At 49.9% G+C, this 15,407-nt stretch overlaps 1 protein-coding gene across 5 annotated transcripts in view; it reads left to right on the forward strand.

The window, feature by feature from the left end:
• DDR1 (discoidin domain receptor tyrosine kinase 1) overlaps positions 1 to 15,407 on the forward strand; it is a 273,948-nt gene that overhangs the window by 36,192 nt on the left and 222,349 nt on the right. For 4 of the 5 annotated variants that reach the window (XR_009557073.1, XM_035107357.2, XM_035107356.2 and 1 more), the window contains exons 3-11: positions 1,413 to 1,515; positions 2,276 to 2,504; positions 3,740 to 3,887; positions 4,322 to 4,424; positions 6,566 to 6,752; positions 8,013 to 8,259; positions 9,011 to 9,163; positions 9,300 to 9,463; positions 11,900 to 12,101. Coding sequence is in view for 4 of the 5 variants with exons in the window: in XM_035107357.2 (XP_034963248.2) it covers positions 1,413 to 1,515; positions 2,276 to 2,504; positions 3,740 to 3,887; positions 4,322 to 4,424; positions 6,566 to 6,752; positions 8,013 to 8,259; positions 9,011 to 9,163; positions 9,300 to 9,463; positions 11,900 to 12,101 (1,536 nt within the window). In the remaining variant the exon portion in view is untranslated. The remainder of the gene's footprint in view (positions 1 to 1,412; positions 1,516 to 2,275; positions 2,505 to 3,739; positions 3,888 to 4,321; positions 4,425 to 6,565; positions 6,753 to 8,012; positions 8,260 to 9,010; positions 9,164 to 9,299; positions 9,464 to 11,899; positions 12,102 to 15,407) is intronic. The other variant, XM_035107359.2, reaches the window with a different exon arrangement.

Raw genomic sequence — 15,407 nt, forward strand, 5'->3', positions numbered from 1 at the left:
TTTTTCCATAGACAGCTTTCCAGGTCATGTGGCCAGCAGGACTAAACTGCTTCTAGCGCAACGGGACACCGTGACAGAAAGCAGGGCGCACGGAAACGCTGTTTACCTTCCTGCCACAGCAGTACCTATTTATCTACTTGCACTGGTGTGCTTTCGAACTGCTGTGTTGGCAGGAGCTGGGACAGAGCAATGGGAGCTCACTCCATTGCGGGAATTCGAACCGCCGACCTTCTGATCGGCAAGCCCAAGAGAGGCTCAGTGGTTTAGACCACAGTGCCACCTGTCTCCCAGGTAGGACAGTAGCCTTATGTTCAACTGATTCTTGAAAAAGGATTTGCACAGTGCAGGACCTGCCACACTAAAGGCTTGATCCCTAGCGAAGGCCAACTGAACCTCAGGAGGCTTGAAACCTCAGAGGATCTCAGTGACTGTGATGGAGCATAAGGAAACAGGCAGTCCTTAAGGTACTTTGAGCCCAAGTTGTTTAGGGCTTTGTGGATTAACACAAGCACCTTGAAACAGGCCTGGTAGCAAACAGACAGACAAAATGAGTTTCGATATACAGGGCTCAACCCTGTGAAAGTTTACTCAGATGTAAGTCTTGCCTTTTTTCAGTGGGGCATATTCCCAGGATACACAGGATAAACTGAGAATATAGATGGAGAGAACAGCTTAATTCAACACAGGATGGTGCTAGCTAGAACCATGTGGCTGCTATGATTTTTATGGTGGCGGCCATCTTTTCCCTCCCCCCCCCCCCCGAGATACAACATTTTTCTTACAATTTTCGAAACGCAGTCCCAAGGCCTACGTTCTTCAGTGTTGAGCATCAGTATCTACCCAAGCCTGCCTTTGGGTGGTGTCAAGCCTGGTTATAAGAGGGGACATGTTAAAAAGGGAATATGATTGTGCATGGTGTAGGGAAAGTGGATAGGAAGAGGTTGTTTTCCTCTCTCTTGTCTCATAATACTAGCGCTTGGGGCTATACAATGAGCTGAATGTTGGAAGTTTCAAGGAAGTGTTTCTTCACACCACATAGAACAGGGTTAAGCTATGGAATTCACTCCCACAAGAAGCAGCGATGGGCACCAGCTTGGAGGCTCTGCTGCGTTGGTGCTGATCGTTCACTTCATAGTAATCTGGTTGCCCACTGGGGGGGGGAGGATTCTGGTATAGATGGGTCCCTTTGTCCTGATCTGGCAGAGTTCTTACGTTCTCACGTCTCATTAAAAGCATTCCATCCTAGGTTAACTTGCAACCCATTGGTTTCAATGTGACATACTATAATTGATGTTATGCGGATCAGGGCAGTTATTAATAGCTCATAGTTTTTGCAGAGGGGTGTGTATAACTGGGGAATGCAAAGGGGTTATCTTTGCTCATCATTCTCTCGCTTCCTTCCCCCTTTGCAGCTAAGTGTCGCTATGCATTGGGCATGCAGGACCGCACCATCCCGGATGAGGCCCTCTCAGCCTCCAGCTCATGGTCCGAATCGACGGCCGCCAAACACAGCAGGTGATGATGGCCTTTGAAATGTAAAGTTGTAACTTGTCCCCCCCCTGCAGTTGTATAATACATCACAGTTGCACACAGACGAAGGCCTTTTGACCTGGTCAGCTGGAAAGAAGAAGAAGAGTTTGGATTTGATATCCGCTTTATCACTACCCGAAAGTGTCTCAAAGCGGCTAACATTCTCCTTTCCCTTCCTCCCCCACAACAAACACTCTGTGAGGTGAGTGGGGCTGAGAGACTTCAGAGAAATGTGACTAGCCCAAGGTCACCCAGCAGCTGCATGTGGAGGAGCGGAGACGCAAACCCGGTTCCCCAGATTACAAGTCTACCGGTCTTAACCACTACACCACACTGGCTGGGAAGGACTGGAAATGACTGTTCAATAAGATAGGATGCCTGCCCCAAGCTCCACAAAATGATTGTGTCCTTCCACGAGAACATGCCCGGCACCATCTAGTACGACCATCATTCTTGGACGCCTTCCCTATAAAGAGCAGTGTGAAATAGGGCTGTGTTCTTTCCCCAACTCTCTTTGGCGTAGTCTTCCTGTTGCCCTCTTATTCCTTCAGCTCAACGTTGTGGACATCCACCCAAGGAGGGATTGGGGGGGTGGGTGGGTTCCTGCTCAACCTGGCGTGCGAGAAAAATAGCATGCAAGAGGTGCTAAGGGGACTTAAATGTGATTTGTAAAATCTGCCCCTGCCCAAATACAGGTTCGTTAATATACCCACCAATCTGTCCTCTCCCTTTTCTTGCTCTCCAGGTTGGCGTTGAGCGAGGGGGATGGAGCCTGGTGCCCTGCAGGACCCGTCTACCCTAACGACGCGGAGTACTTGGAGATAGACCTGCGGCGGCTGCACTTCTTAACCTTGGTGGGCACGCAGGGTCGCCATGCTAGCGGTCACGGCAAAGAGTTTGCCCGCTCGTACCGGCTGCACTACAGCAGGGACGGGCACCGCTGGATGCCTTGGCGTGACCGGTGGGGCAATGAGGTAAGCGAGGGGCGGAGCTGAAGTGAGCGCAGGTGAAGGCAGCCAATGGGAGGCAGGGAGGTGGGGCTAGCAGAATGCGTGGCATCCACAGATTCCGCAGCAGTGCCGCTCGTGAGATCAAATGTTAGGCTAAGTTGCGATGTCATTGCTTAAAGAAATATCGGCCCTCGGCTACAAAATGTGGAATCGCATATATGGGGGAAATTTGTATGATGGCTTAAATTTGGTGAATTGCAGAGGCTTTATTATGATGTAATAAAAAAATCTTTAGCAGGTAAAGATTTCATTTTTCAATGATTGAAATTAGATGGATTTTCATAAAATAATCTTAATTGCCAGGCAACCTTAACGTTGTTTTAGGACAGAGGCTGAAACATTTAGAGAAGCATTTAGAGAAGCACTTAAAGTAGTTATCCCCGCCCCGGTCAGTTGCATTGCTGGAAGTCAAGGGGGCGAGGTGAAACAGTGGTGCACAGCCATCACTATGCAAACACACCTGCAGAGCCAATCTGGCACTCCTGCTGGTGCGTTCGCACTGCACCAACCTCACCTCTGCCTTGCCCCTACTCCTCTGCCTCCCGGTAAGGAGAAGCGATGCAACTGGTCAGTTGAGCAGCAATGTTTCACCTACACTGCCCGCTACTGAGAAAGGCATGTTTCATAATGGGAACCCCCACTCCGCCTGCATTCTGAAGGGGGACAGGACCAGAAACCGGTTTTGCAGCCAGCATCTCCACAAAAAGGGGAATCCTGCACATGGGAAAACAGCATGTCAGGGAGAAGGCTGGGCTAGAACCCTTCTTGATGACCTGTAGTTTTCTGTTTGGATGGCGTTTTTTGCTCTCTGGAGTGGGAGAGCCCAGAAACAGGTTTACATCTCTTTGAGGACTGGCTCTGTGTCTAACAAATAGAGAGGACCTTTGCTAGCATGGCAGGCCGATCTCTTTGCTTATGCGCTACTTCCCAGGTATAGTCCTGACAATGCACCGTACGCTGCCTAAACCAGAGACGGCTAGTGTGACTCCCTCCAGTTGTTTCTAGGCTATAGCTTTTGTCATCCCTGATGGATTGGGCTGATGGAAGCCTGAGTTCAGCAGCACCCGGAAGGCCACAGGTTGCCCACCTCTGGCTTTAAAAACTCCACCGATGTCTTTACTCAAATGGCAAAACTCAGAATTGCCATTGCCTGTGCAGGTTCCCGAGCAATGACCGAAAAGTAACTTCCTGCCCCTTAGGTGATTTCGGGGAATGAAAATACAGAAGATGTGGTGCTGAAGGACCTGGGCCCCCCGGTTATTGCCCGCTATGTCCGCTTCTACCCACGTGCGGACCGAGTCATGAGTGTCTGCCTGCGCGTGGAGCTCTATGGCTGCATCTGGAAAGGTGAGATGGCTGTTTGGTTTTTTTTGTCCTTGATGCAACAACACAGTCCAGCTCTTTTCCTGCACTCACATGCATATGCAGAGCCGGTGCAATGTGGTGGTTAGAGCAGCCTTCCCCAACCTTGAGTCCCCTAGATGTTTTCAGACTACAACTCCCATCATCCCACCCCTTTGGCCAGGCTTGCTGAGGCTGATGGGAGTTGTAGTTCAAGGGAAATACCTGGCCGGCATCAGGTATTTAGTAGACCAACCATCTGACTCAACAGAAGGCTCCTTCGTATGTTCCTGTTTTCCTCACCCCCACCCTCTCTGTACGCATGTCCTTGGGGTTTGCTCCACATACCCAAAAGCCTTTGCTGCACATGAAGCTTGATCATCCTGAGGCCTTTCATCAGCTTGAGGTCTTCTTCTGAATGTGTTTGTTTCCTTCCACAGATGGCCTTCAGTCGTACACGGCTCCTCTCGGCCAGGTCATGCCTCTAGTTCCAGAACCAGTCTACCTGAATGACTCCACTTACGATGGGCACAGCGTCAGCAAGTGAGTGAGTGAACATCCCTGCCCCCCTGTTGTTGAATTCTGTGCTTGGGTGGCCCTAAAAGCACGGCAATCCCAACCTGAAACTTCAGCTTCGAAGGGTGGGTTCAGATGACCAGGTTAGTCACATGACAGCTGCAGACATCACATGGTGCGTCTGGTTATTTGAAGATTTCATCACCTGTCAATTCACTGGTTATGTTAGACCAGGCACCCCCAAACTTCGGCCCTCCAGATGTTTTGGACTACAATTCCCATCTTCCCCGACCACTTGTCCTGTTAGCTAGGGATCATGGGAGTTGTAAGCCAAAACATCTGGAGGGCCGCAGTTTGGGGATGCCTGTGTTAGACCGACCAGTCTTCCCTCAACCTGATGGTCTTCAGATGTTTTTGACTACAACTCCCACCAGCCCTTACTAGCGTGGCCAATGACCAGGGATTATGGACTTGCAGTTCAAAATGTGTTCAGACATTTTGTTCATCTCCTGAGAAAACAGGAAGGTAACTTCTGTTGGTCAGCTTGTGAATGGGGCTGCAAGCCGATTGTGTGACTCCACCCAAAAAGAGTTTCTCATTGTGTAATAGTTGTGGAGTTCAAATAGCCGGAAGCTCAGGGTGTCATCTGGGGCAAATCACTTTCTCAGCTTGGGTTGCCTTTTTCATAAAACGGAGGTGATATAGGACTATGACAGGATTTGTGCTGGAAAAAAATGCAGACATGAGCAACAAGAACATTAACAGAAGGAGGGCCCAGCGTTAGGTGGGTAACCCATAGTGATAGATAACTGCATGAGAAGAAGGAAAGAAGAGAAGATTGGGGCTGAGGGAGAGAAGAAAACTAAATAATGGTGTCTAAAAATTATTAGCTTCATATTGGCCACCTGCCTTATTACACCTTTTGCCACACAAGCCAAATTCTGAAAATATTGAGGAACCTTCTAAACACTATAGCCGTGCTGTGGCAGCCAAGTTTTCTGTGTTCTTGATCCTGTGGTGTAGCTGTAGCATTGAAAGACCTGTAGCCATGAGGGAAAGCAGACAGCAAGTCAAAAACACATCAGAGGAGAGTGAGAACATAGATAAGGACCTTGGGCAGCTCTGGGTAAACCCTACTGGCTGAAGCATCCTCCTCTTGGTATCTGCTTTAGGATTATACTTTGGCCAGCAGGGTCCCCCTTGGAACTGTCCAAGGTACCGTTCTCATCTGCTTTATCTTTTGACTTGCCTTCGTTGGACACCACCTGCTTTCCCTGTGAGCCTCAAGCTGCCACAGAAGATGTTGTCTCAGCAGGAAGCTAAAGGTAAAGGGACCCCTGACCATTAGGTCCAGTCGTGACCGACTCTGGGGTTGCGGTGCTCATCTCGCATTATTGGCCAAGGGAGCCAGCGTACAGCTTCTAGGTCATGTGGCCAGCATGACAAAGCCGCTTCTGGTGAACCAGAGCAGCACACGGAAACGGCGTTTACCTTCCCACCTATTTATCTACTTGCACTTTGACGTGCTTTCGAACTGCTAGTTGGGCAGGAGCTGGGACCGAGCAACGGGAGCTCACCTCGTCTTTCGGGATTCGAACCGGCAACCTTTTGATCGGCAAGCCCTAGGCTCTGTGGTTTGATCCACAGCGCCACCCATGTCCCAGGGAGCTAGAGCCAACCAAAGCCTCATGTAGGCTGCCAAGACTTGGAGCACATTCAGCTCTGGAGGAACCAACTGGGCGGTTAAAGAGCCCTTGCTTATTTTGCAGTCTTTGACTTCTGCAAGGCTGGGAAGCTGGAGGCACCCAGGGGACTCGTTCTCTGATCAGAGGATGGTGGAAGCGCTGCTGTGTCTTCCGGCCAGCCAGGTGGGCTCCAGATAATTAAGCACTGACAGCTCCTTCCCTGCACCCAGGAAACAGGCTGAATCTTGTTTGTATCTTATTTCTCCACCTGCTGGATCCCTGTGTTGCTGATCATGGCATTGGCCATACGGTTGCAGGTCTTTAAATTCTGTGTCAATATTTAGAACGGACACATAGAAATGCTCTCTCCTTCACACTAGTGCGACGTTTAAGGGGCGCCTTGGTTCGACCCAAGTGCCCAGTGTTTTCTTTTTTTCCTTAGTGACTCCCTTGCAACTCTATTCTGTTCCATTCTAACCACAGCTTGCATTTTGGGGGCCTTGGCCAGCTGACCGATGGGGTGGTTGGCCTGGACGATTTCACCCACAACAAAGAGCTGCGCGTCTGGCCAGGGTACGACTACGTAGGCTGGAGGAACAGCTCTTTCCCCAAGGGCTTCGTCGAGATGGAGTTTGAGTTTGACCAGCTCAGAGCCTTCACTTACATGAAGGTAAGCGAGTGGCGCAGTTGGAGTCAGCAACAAAAACATTAAGTCACTTGAGACCAGTGCAGCTAATTCTTGATTCGAGGAAGCAAAACTCAGCTCAGGCCTCGTGGTCTCAGCAACTCTTTCCAGGAGGACTTGCCCCAGTGAAGCAGTTGCCAGGACTGAAGGAGAGGGGAGCTGGTTGCAGCAGTAGGGGGAGACACCCTATATTCTTCAGCAACCTGTCTCCACTCTGCCTCCTGGCTACTCTCCCCTCCAGCCTCTGCTTAGACCTCAGAGTTGGAGTCTGAACTGCTCTCTGCCACAGCCTCTTCCTGTTCACTAAACCCTGTCGCCTCTCCTGCTGCTGACATCTCCTCCTTCCAGTCTGCTCCCTCTTCTCCCTCTAACCACTCATCATCATCCCACCATCCTGCCCCTGTAGTTTTCAGATAGATGCACTTTCCAACCTGGACTTTAACGCTTGAGAACTGTGTAATCGGAACACACTTTCCTCTTGTGACAAATAAGGAAAACTTGTAACAGAAGCAGTTTTTAAGCTCTGCTCCTTCCTTACAGGCACAGGCGCTGAGCTGTGCCCAACATTGCCGGGGGGGGGGCGCTGATGTCATGCGCGTAGTGTGCGTGACATCATGGGCATTGCGCGCTGCTTGCGTGATGACTTTCACATCGGGAGAGGCCAACCAGGCCTCCTTCTGATGCGACATTCACGCACTGGTCTGCACGGCGTCTTCCCACACTGCATGGCCCGGGGCAGCTTCCTGCCATGCCTCCTCTGCCCCCTCAAGATTGCGGAGGCTGAGCTCCATCCTAACAGACATGGGTGTGTGGCTGTAGAGGCCTCAGCCCCATAGAGTTGGTCCACCTGCTCACAAGGGTTTGGGGAGGGTTGTGGAAGGCCTCTGAGACTCATGGCCCTGTGAGATCTCATGGGAGCCTCCTAGAGGCCTTGCATGACCCAGAACCCTGTAAGCAAGGCAAAAGGCTTAGAAGTGTTTTTTTTTGTGCAGGGAAAACCCTGTGGAACGCCCCACAAAATCTCTCAAGAGCCCCCAAAGCCTGATAGGTTAAGGGTCTCCCTTTCTATTTATTTCTTCACGGTCTGTGTAAACTTGTGATCTCATGAGCGTTCACTTGCGATCGACCTATAGACGATGATGGGGGGGGGGGACAGGGGAATAAGCTTGCTTCAAAATGGCCTCTTATTTGTCACCGCGCCTCTAACCCTCTTCTTTTCCTCTCACTGCCCCGATCCAACCCCAGGTCCACTGCAACAACATGCACACGCACGGGGTGAGCGTCTTCCGGCAGGTGGACTGCCTCTTCAAGCGCAGCCTGGCCACGGCCTGGGAGCCCACCCCTGTCTCGCAGCAACTCGCCGTGGACGTGAGGGATCCCAGTGCCCGGTCCCTCACGGTGGACCTGGGAGGGCGGCTCGGCAAGTTCGTCCAGTGCCACTTCCACTTTGCCGGCGAGTGGATGCTTTTCAGCGAAGTTGGCTTTCTCTCTGGTGAGTTGGGGTTGGTTGGCTGGGCGCAGAGCCATGCAGGTGGAGAGCAGAAGAGGCTGAGACAGGGTTTGAACCCTGGTCTCCCAGGTCCTGGCCCAGCGCTCTAATTGCTATGCCACAATTGTTGTCCCAGTTACTTCTCGTATCCACTCCTTTCGTCACTTGGTTATTGTGGCGATCAGCCTAAAGTTAAGCCAGGTTACTAAGGGTTAAATAAAATAGAACTGTTAGAACCCAAGGGGGAGGGCTTTGGCTGAGTATAAAAACCCCACCCCTGGAGTCAAAGAGGCAGTTGAAGTTGGTGGTGGAAGTTGGTTAGTTGAGGTTGGTCAGTTAGTGGGAGCTTGTGAGGTAGTTGCTTGGTTATTTGCAGAGAGAGCTGGTTTAAAATATTGAGGTGAGAATAGATGGTGGATTTTAGTCAGACGGGAGACTGAGTTGTGAGCTTATTTACAAATATTTATTTAGTTGACTTTAATAGGTAATTTGTAATTAGAGGTAATAGGCCGGTATAGGAACATCTGTAATTTGGAACAATCTAAGATTTGTACTGCAACCATTAAGCTTATGAACGCACAATAAAGCAACTTTGTTTTTCTTTAACCTTATCCTGGTCTGAAGTGATTTTAAGTAACAGCCGATATTTTATTTCGTCGTTGGCACATCATCAATAGACCGTAAAACGTCCGGGGGTGATGTGCAGGTCAGAGTGACCGCGACAGTTATCCTTTGCATTTCCTTTTCCTTCCAGAAGTTGTGGACGACCCCTCCTTCTCTACCTCAAGCCGCCCACCCCCAGTGATCGCTCTGCCTCACCCCTCGGGCCACGACGCTCCCATCTCCCCAGCTCTGGGTTCTGCCCAGAGCGAGAAAGCCAACATTGGCTCAAACCTCACGCTCCAAGGTGAGTAGCACTCAAACCAGAGAGCAAAGCTGCCTCTGAGCCCACCCTGAGCGCAAAATTCCACCTGTTTCAAAATGGCGGCGCTTGGAGGCCACAAATGAACTTTGTTATTATTTTTCTCTGTTTTTTTTTTAAGATCTGGAAAGTCAAGGGGAACCGAAATCAGGGCAGCCCATCGCAAAGGACGACAACAGCAACACCTCCATCCTGATTGGGTGCCTGGTGGCCATCATCCTTCTCCTATTGGTTGTCATCTTCCTCATCCTCTGGCGGCAATATTGGCAGAAGATCTTGGGGAAGGTAAGCTGGGCTGCATCATGGGAAGGATGATGCAGTGGGTGGCCATGGTTTTGATGGCCCCAAATTAAGGTGGTCTTACCACTTCGGAGTGGGCAACTTAAAAATCTGCATCCGCTTAAGTGCATTTAAGACTTTGTTAACTCAGCCCCACTTCTGCTGGCTAAGACACATCCCATTGCATTGATTGGAAATAGAATCTTACTTTTAGATCTACTGCTATAAAGGTTTGCTTTTAAAGCATGTAGAATTAAGGATCGCTCCCCTGTTGAGGGAGCCCACCTGCTGCGTCTCTGCATGACTCACTGATCAGGGTAGGGCCTCTCACTCGGTGGCTTTGGGTGCAATAGGGCACCTCCAGTTAAAAGGATATCAGCTAGAATTTTCTCTGCCCGAGACCCTGGAGAGCCCCTTATCCTCACAACAACCCTGTGGAGTAGGTTGGGCTGAGTGATCGTGCCTGCCCCCAAATCAGCCCATAATAATAATAATAATAATAATAATAATAATAATAATAATAATTTATTATTATTTACTAGTGCCATTCAGCCCATTTAATAAACGGGCGCTAGAACATTCGGCCTTTTTCGGTGGCAGCGGCGCGTGGGGGGCTTTTATTCCTTGTCTAATTGATTGTTCCTCCCCCCTCCCTTTGATCCTTAATTTATCCTTAATTTTCTCCCCCCCGTTCCCAAACCCCAAGCCAAAGTCCCTCCCCTTTTTTACCTTTACAGCCCGGGCTCGGCTGGGGGGTGCGGGGGGGGGGGTATTTCTTCCTTTACCCCCTCCGAAGATTGTGTTTGGAGTGCAGATCCCTCCCACCCTGTTTTTGCGCGCTTTTTGCGCCTGCCGTTTGGTTCCTAATTTTTCCCCGTCAATAGCGCTGCTGCTGCCAGGGCCCAGTGGCCAAATTCTGGCTCCTGGACGGCCCGGGCGGCTGCTCCGGGGTGTACGCCCAGTTTTTTGGGGTGGGTGGGGGTGGCTCCCGCTACTTTTGTTGGCCTCCGCGGCTGTTTTTCAGTCACCTGCTGCATCCAGGAGGGAGCTTTGCCGTCTGGGAGGCTTGCGCCCGCCCCGGCACTTTCTGAGGGTCCCGCGGTTGGCGCTGAGCATTCGGTGGCCTCCCCGCGCCTTTACTGGCTGTTCCGGCCCAGCGGGGGTCTCCCGGTTGCTTGCGCTGTTTGGGCCTCAATTTCGGGCCTGTTAGTGAGGAGAAGCCAGGGCCTCGATTTTTTGGTCGTCCCGGCTTCCTCCTCAGGCCCTTGGGCACGTTGAGAGAGGGCCTGCCCTGCTTAGGGGCCTTGCTGCCTGCTCCTGCCTTCCACCTGGTGGCCTCTGTTTTAACTGCTTAGTGAGCCAGTGCAGGGCAGAGGGGTGGGGGGCGGGGTGAGGAGAGCGTGTGTGCGTGTGTGTGCGTGCAGTCTCTGCGTCCAATCCCTGTGTCCCTGGGGCACATGCTCAGTAGCGCGGAAAACGGGACACAGGGAATCTGGATGCAGAGACACTTGCATATTATTATATAGAATACCCCGCCCATCTGGCTGGGTTTCCCTAGCCACTCTGGGTGGCTTCCAACCGAATAGTAAAAACACAGCATCAAACATTAAAAAACTTCCCTAAACAGGGCCACCTTCATTTGTCTTATAAAAGTAAAGTAGTTGCTTATTGCCTTGACATCTGCTGGGAGGACTTCATGGCCATGGGGCTTTGTATGCCGGACCCTTGTCCGGAATAACACTGGCTTTCTTAGGTCTGCTGGGATTCTGGGGTGCACTTGTAGGGCACCCTTAAAAGGCTACAAGGGGCACTAGGCCTCTTGGGCCCAGCTAACAGCCTACCTGTATGGGAAACAGCTTCAGAATGTGGCCAGCAACTTCCCCACAACATTGGTTACGGAGGGCAAATGAACGTTGACCATGGAGGGCACTTAGGACTGACCAAATGAACATGATTGTCATTATTTATTGAATGTATGACTGTGGGGGGGATGTCTTTTGGGCAGCTTGTCTGCCATTACCAATCTCCTCATAAAGTAACCTCTGACAAATTTCTGAGGGACCCAGCTTGGGATCCACCACTAGGTAGGCCGAGAGAGAGAGAGAGAGCCAATAGTTCTGGGATGATCTGAGGCCCGGGGGGGTGGGGGTGGCAGGAGAATCTGTGGGGTTAAAGTCCCACCGTAGGGTTCGAAGACACTGAAAGCCAGCACCTTGCGGAAGCTAAACAAGTTTGGTTTGGGTCAGTGCCTGTTGAGCGGTCACCTGGACAACGCCATGACAGGAAGCCAAGGTATAAATAAAGAGCTGCAGGCCAAGACTCCCCTCAGTTTCTTGAAGGAGAAGGAGAATTGGGCGAATGAATGCCTTGAGGGCCTGAGCAAATGTGAGGCTCGCTGTCCGTCATGGCCTCTCGAGCGACTGACGCTCCCTTGCCCCATAGGCGCAGCGCCGCATCTCAGACGACGACCTCACTGTCCACCTCTCGGCACCAAGCGACACCATCGTCATCAACAACAACACGATGGGCTCCCACCGGCACTCGAACCGCTACGAGCGCATCCACTCGGGGGAGACGGAGTACCAGGAGCCCAACAGGGCCCGCATGAAACTGCCGGATCTGCCCCACAGCGCCGAGAACTCCGGTGAGGGGCCGTTTGTGGGATTCTGGGGAGGGCGGAGCTGAACTAAAACAGGGGGACGTGGTGGTTTGGCAGAAGAGAAGGCCGGAGCTGTTGAGGGGAGCAGGGAGCGGATGGTTGAACCGTTGGGAGAGGCTTTTGTAGGGGTGGCGTTAGACGGGAAGGTCAGCGTCTGAGGGTCAGAACAACCCAAACGCCCCATGGACACCTAGGTAACTAGGGAGCACATGGAAAATCTAAGATCTTCCACAGGATCTTAGCCTGCCTAGACCAGCATTGTCTACCTTGACTGGAAGTGGTTGCCTGGGGTTTCTGATAACGTTTCTCTCCCAGGGATTGAGCAGAAGCGACCTTCTGCATGCAGTGCAGGTGTCCTGCCACTGAGCTGTGGCCCTGTGCCCAGATCATAAGGCGTTTCTTCCCTGCCTCTTTTCTTTCCGCTTGTTTAAGTGAACATTCTTGTTCTCGGGATGTTGAATCCTCAGTCCAGCACCAAATTCCACACTTCTGCGGCATGTTTGCGGAAAGCTCAGAGTAGACTCGGCCCAGCCGTTGGGAGGTTTGGGGGACTGCTCGCCTCACTTTGTGCTGAAAGGGACCACGGTTGCTTAGGGAGAATCCTGAGCTTCTGTCAAAGCACCAAAGTCTCAGTAAGAAGGGGAAGGGCCACACCTGAGGGGCAGAGTGCGTGCCCCATGGTTTAGAAGGTCGCCGGCGTCTCCAGATAGGGCGGTGAGAGACCCCCTGTCTGAAACCTTGGGGGGCTGTTTCCCGTCAGCTTAGACCAGGGGTCAGCAAACTTTTTCAGCAGGGGGCCGGTCCACTGTCCCTCAGACCATGTGGTGGGCCAGACTATATTTTGAAAAAAAATATGAACGAATTCCTATGCCCCACAAATAACCCAGAGATGCATTTTAAATAAAAGGACACATTCTACTCATGTAAAAACACCCGGCAGGCCCCACAAATAACCCAGAGATGTATTTTAAATAGAAGGACATATTCTACTCGTGTAAAAACATGCTGATTCCCGGACCGTCCGCGGGCTGGATTTAGAAGGCGATTGGGCCGCATCCGGCCCCTGGGCCTTAGTTTGGGTACCCCTGGCTTAAGACAATACTGAGTCATATATAACCGGTGTAAATCTGGCTCCTACGAACACCTTGGGGAAACATGCAAACCAGGTGAAAGAATTCATATTGACGAATAACCGTTTAATTAGTAGAGTGGTTGGCTTCGATCCTTTCCACTTGTGGGGGGTCATAACCAATCGCAGAGGAGGGTAAAAACAACAACAAAAAGTAAAACTTTTCCCCTCAATTTCTGCCTCTTTTCTCAGTAAAGAGGTTGATTATTCTGTGATGTTTCAGCCCTGCTTGCTCCTGCTGTGCAAAGAGTGTTGTTAAAGCAGCATTTTTTGGGGGTGGGGTGGGATGCAATTAGCCTCCAAGTGGAAGGAATGAGAGAAAAATGAAGGTGGATTTAAACTGACCTAGCACAGTGAAACTACTTATTTAACAATGTAGAGTACTCAATAAAAGGGCCTGAAAAAAAATTAATAATGTTTTTTTACTTGGCACCTAGAAGGTATTAAATTCCAAAGCATGGGTGTCACCACCAAAAAGGCTCTCTCTCTCTTTGCTAGTCTGATGGGTGGTGGGACCCCGGGGAAGGGCCTTCGAGGCATCTCTTAATGTACACATAAGCTCACCTGGGAAAAGCAAGTCCTCACAGTACTTGTGACCCAAACGGGTTTTTTTTAAACAATCTAGGAGGGTTGTAATGTATTTCTGTTTTTCCGAGTTATCATTTTAGGTGCTCATATCTTGATTTATTGAATTTATATCTTACCCAGGATTGCAAACAGTTACACAATTTGAAAAACGAAAACATTCTAAAACAGTCTTAAAACAATTACAGTTAAAAACATTGAAAAGCAGTTACCGTTAAAAACCCTTTGAAACCACTTGCAGGGTTTTTTTTTTTTAAAAAAAAATTATTAAAAAAATTAAATTCTTCCACCCAGCAGTTTCAGGGCATTTCAGTAACAGTAATCTTCAGCCATCACTTGGGGAAACAGGAATGTTTTCAAATTCCTCCTGAAAGTTAATAAAGATGGAGGCACTTTATAATACTGTGAAGAGAGATTTATGTTGGGAACAAGCCAAAACTACCACTTTGTGGTTAAAAGGAAAGGGGGCCATTAATATTTTATTTTTATTTCCCATTAGAATAACAAACCAGAGACAAAATGCATTTAATAAGCAACGACAATGCAGGCCTTTTAAACATGGATTAAAATTCACCACATCATTAAATGAGAGCTTTCAGTTTCCCAACTGAAGTGTGCAGCTTTATTGTGAAATATCCTCATTACTGCCAGCCACTATAATTCTGTAATGTATTTAGACACCTCTTTTACTAGTGGAACACACTGCTAATCTTACGAAAGGGTCTCTTGGAGTTCAGTTCAGCAATTCTGGCGGGCATTGGCTCAGATTGTGCAGCCCCTGTGATTAACTCTTATAATTGTATGGGGTTTCTTAGGATGTCTGGAAGGCTGGACAGAGGGAGAGAGGGGTAGGAGTGTCCAAGGCTTGTGGGAAGGGCTAAGTAGACGAGCCTAACGTCACCACAAACTTTTATGGGTTTTTTTTTTGAGGTGTGTGTGATTCGCTTGCATGTGTCAATATAATACTGTATATATTGCTGGGCGTTTGCTGTGAACTGATAGCAAGCTGTGAATGTCTGGGTGACATTCAAGGAAGGAAAGAAGGAAGCAGAGTGGTTTAAAAAGGAGCTAGGAATCAATGGGCCAATCTATATGTCCAGCAAAAACATCACAAGGGCCTTCCTGGGCTATAGCAGAACGGTGGGCGCTAGCTTTTATAACGCTTCATAGCATAAAAGGAGCCCCTTGCAAGTAGAGAACTAGCACACTAAGAAGAAGGCTAGGTTTCTCTCCTTAGGTGCTCGTTGTCTACCTGCAAGGAAGAACCTTTTGCACGAATGAGCATTTGATAAACGTGGCATTGCCTGTGGTTATGAATGGCGCAGTCTAGGAAGGGCTACGTCATTTTGACGGGCGTTTAGCTTTGCTCAGTGCTTTCCCGTTTAACTGGGAAAGGAAGCAAAAGGAACATTTAAACAAATGAAAAATGTGAAGAGGGAGGTTAGAATGAGGATCCTGCCTGTTCTCCATTCATTTGCAACTGTGGTCGCCCCTTCCCACCATTACTGCATTTTGTTCTACCATTACTGCATTTTGTTCTGTGCCCCCATCCCCTTCACTCTAAGTCCTTGCAAGGA

Source organism: Zootoca vivipara, chromosome 2 (assembly GCF_963506605.1).
Source record: "Zootoca vivipara chromosome 2, rZooViv1.1, whole genome shotgun sequence".
Classification (NCBI taxonomy): Eukaryota; Metazoa; Chordata; class Lepidosauria; order Squamata; family Lacertidae; genus Zootoca; species Zootoca vivipara.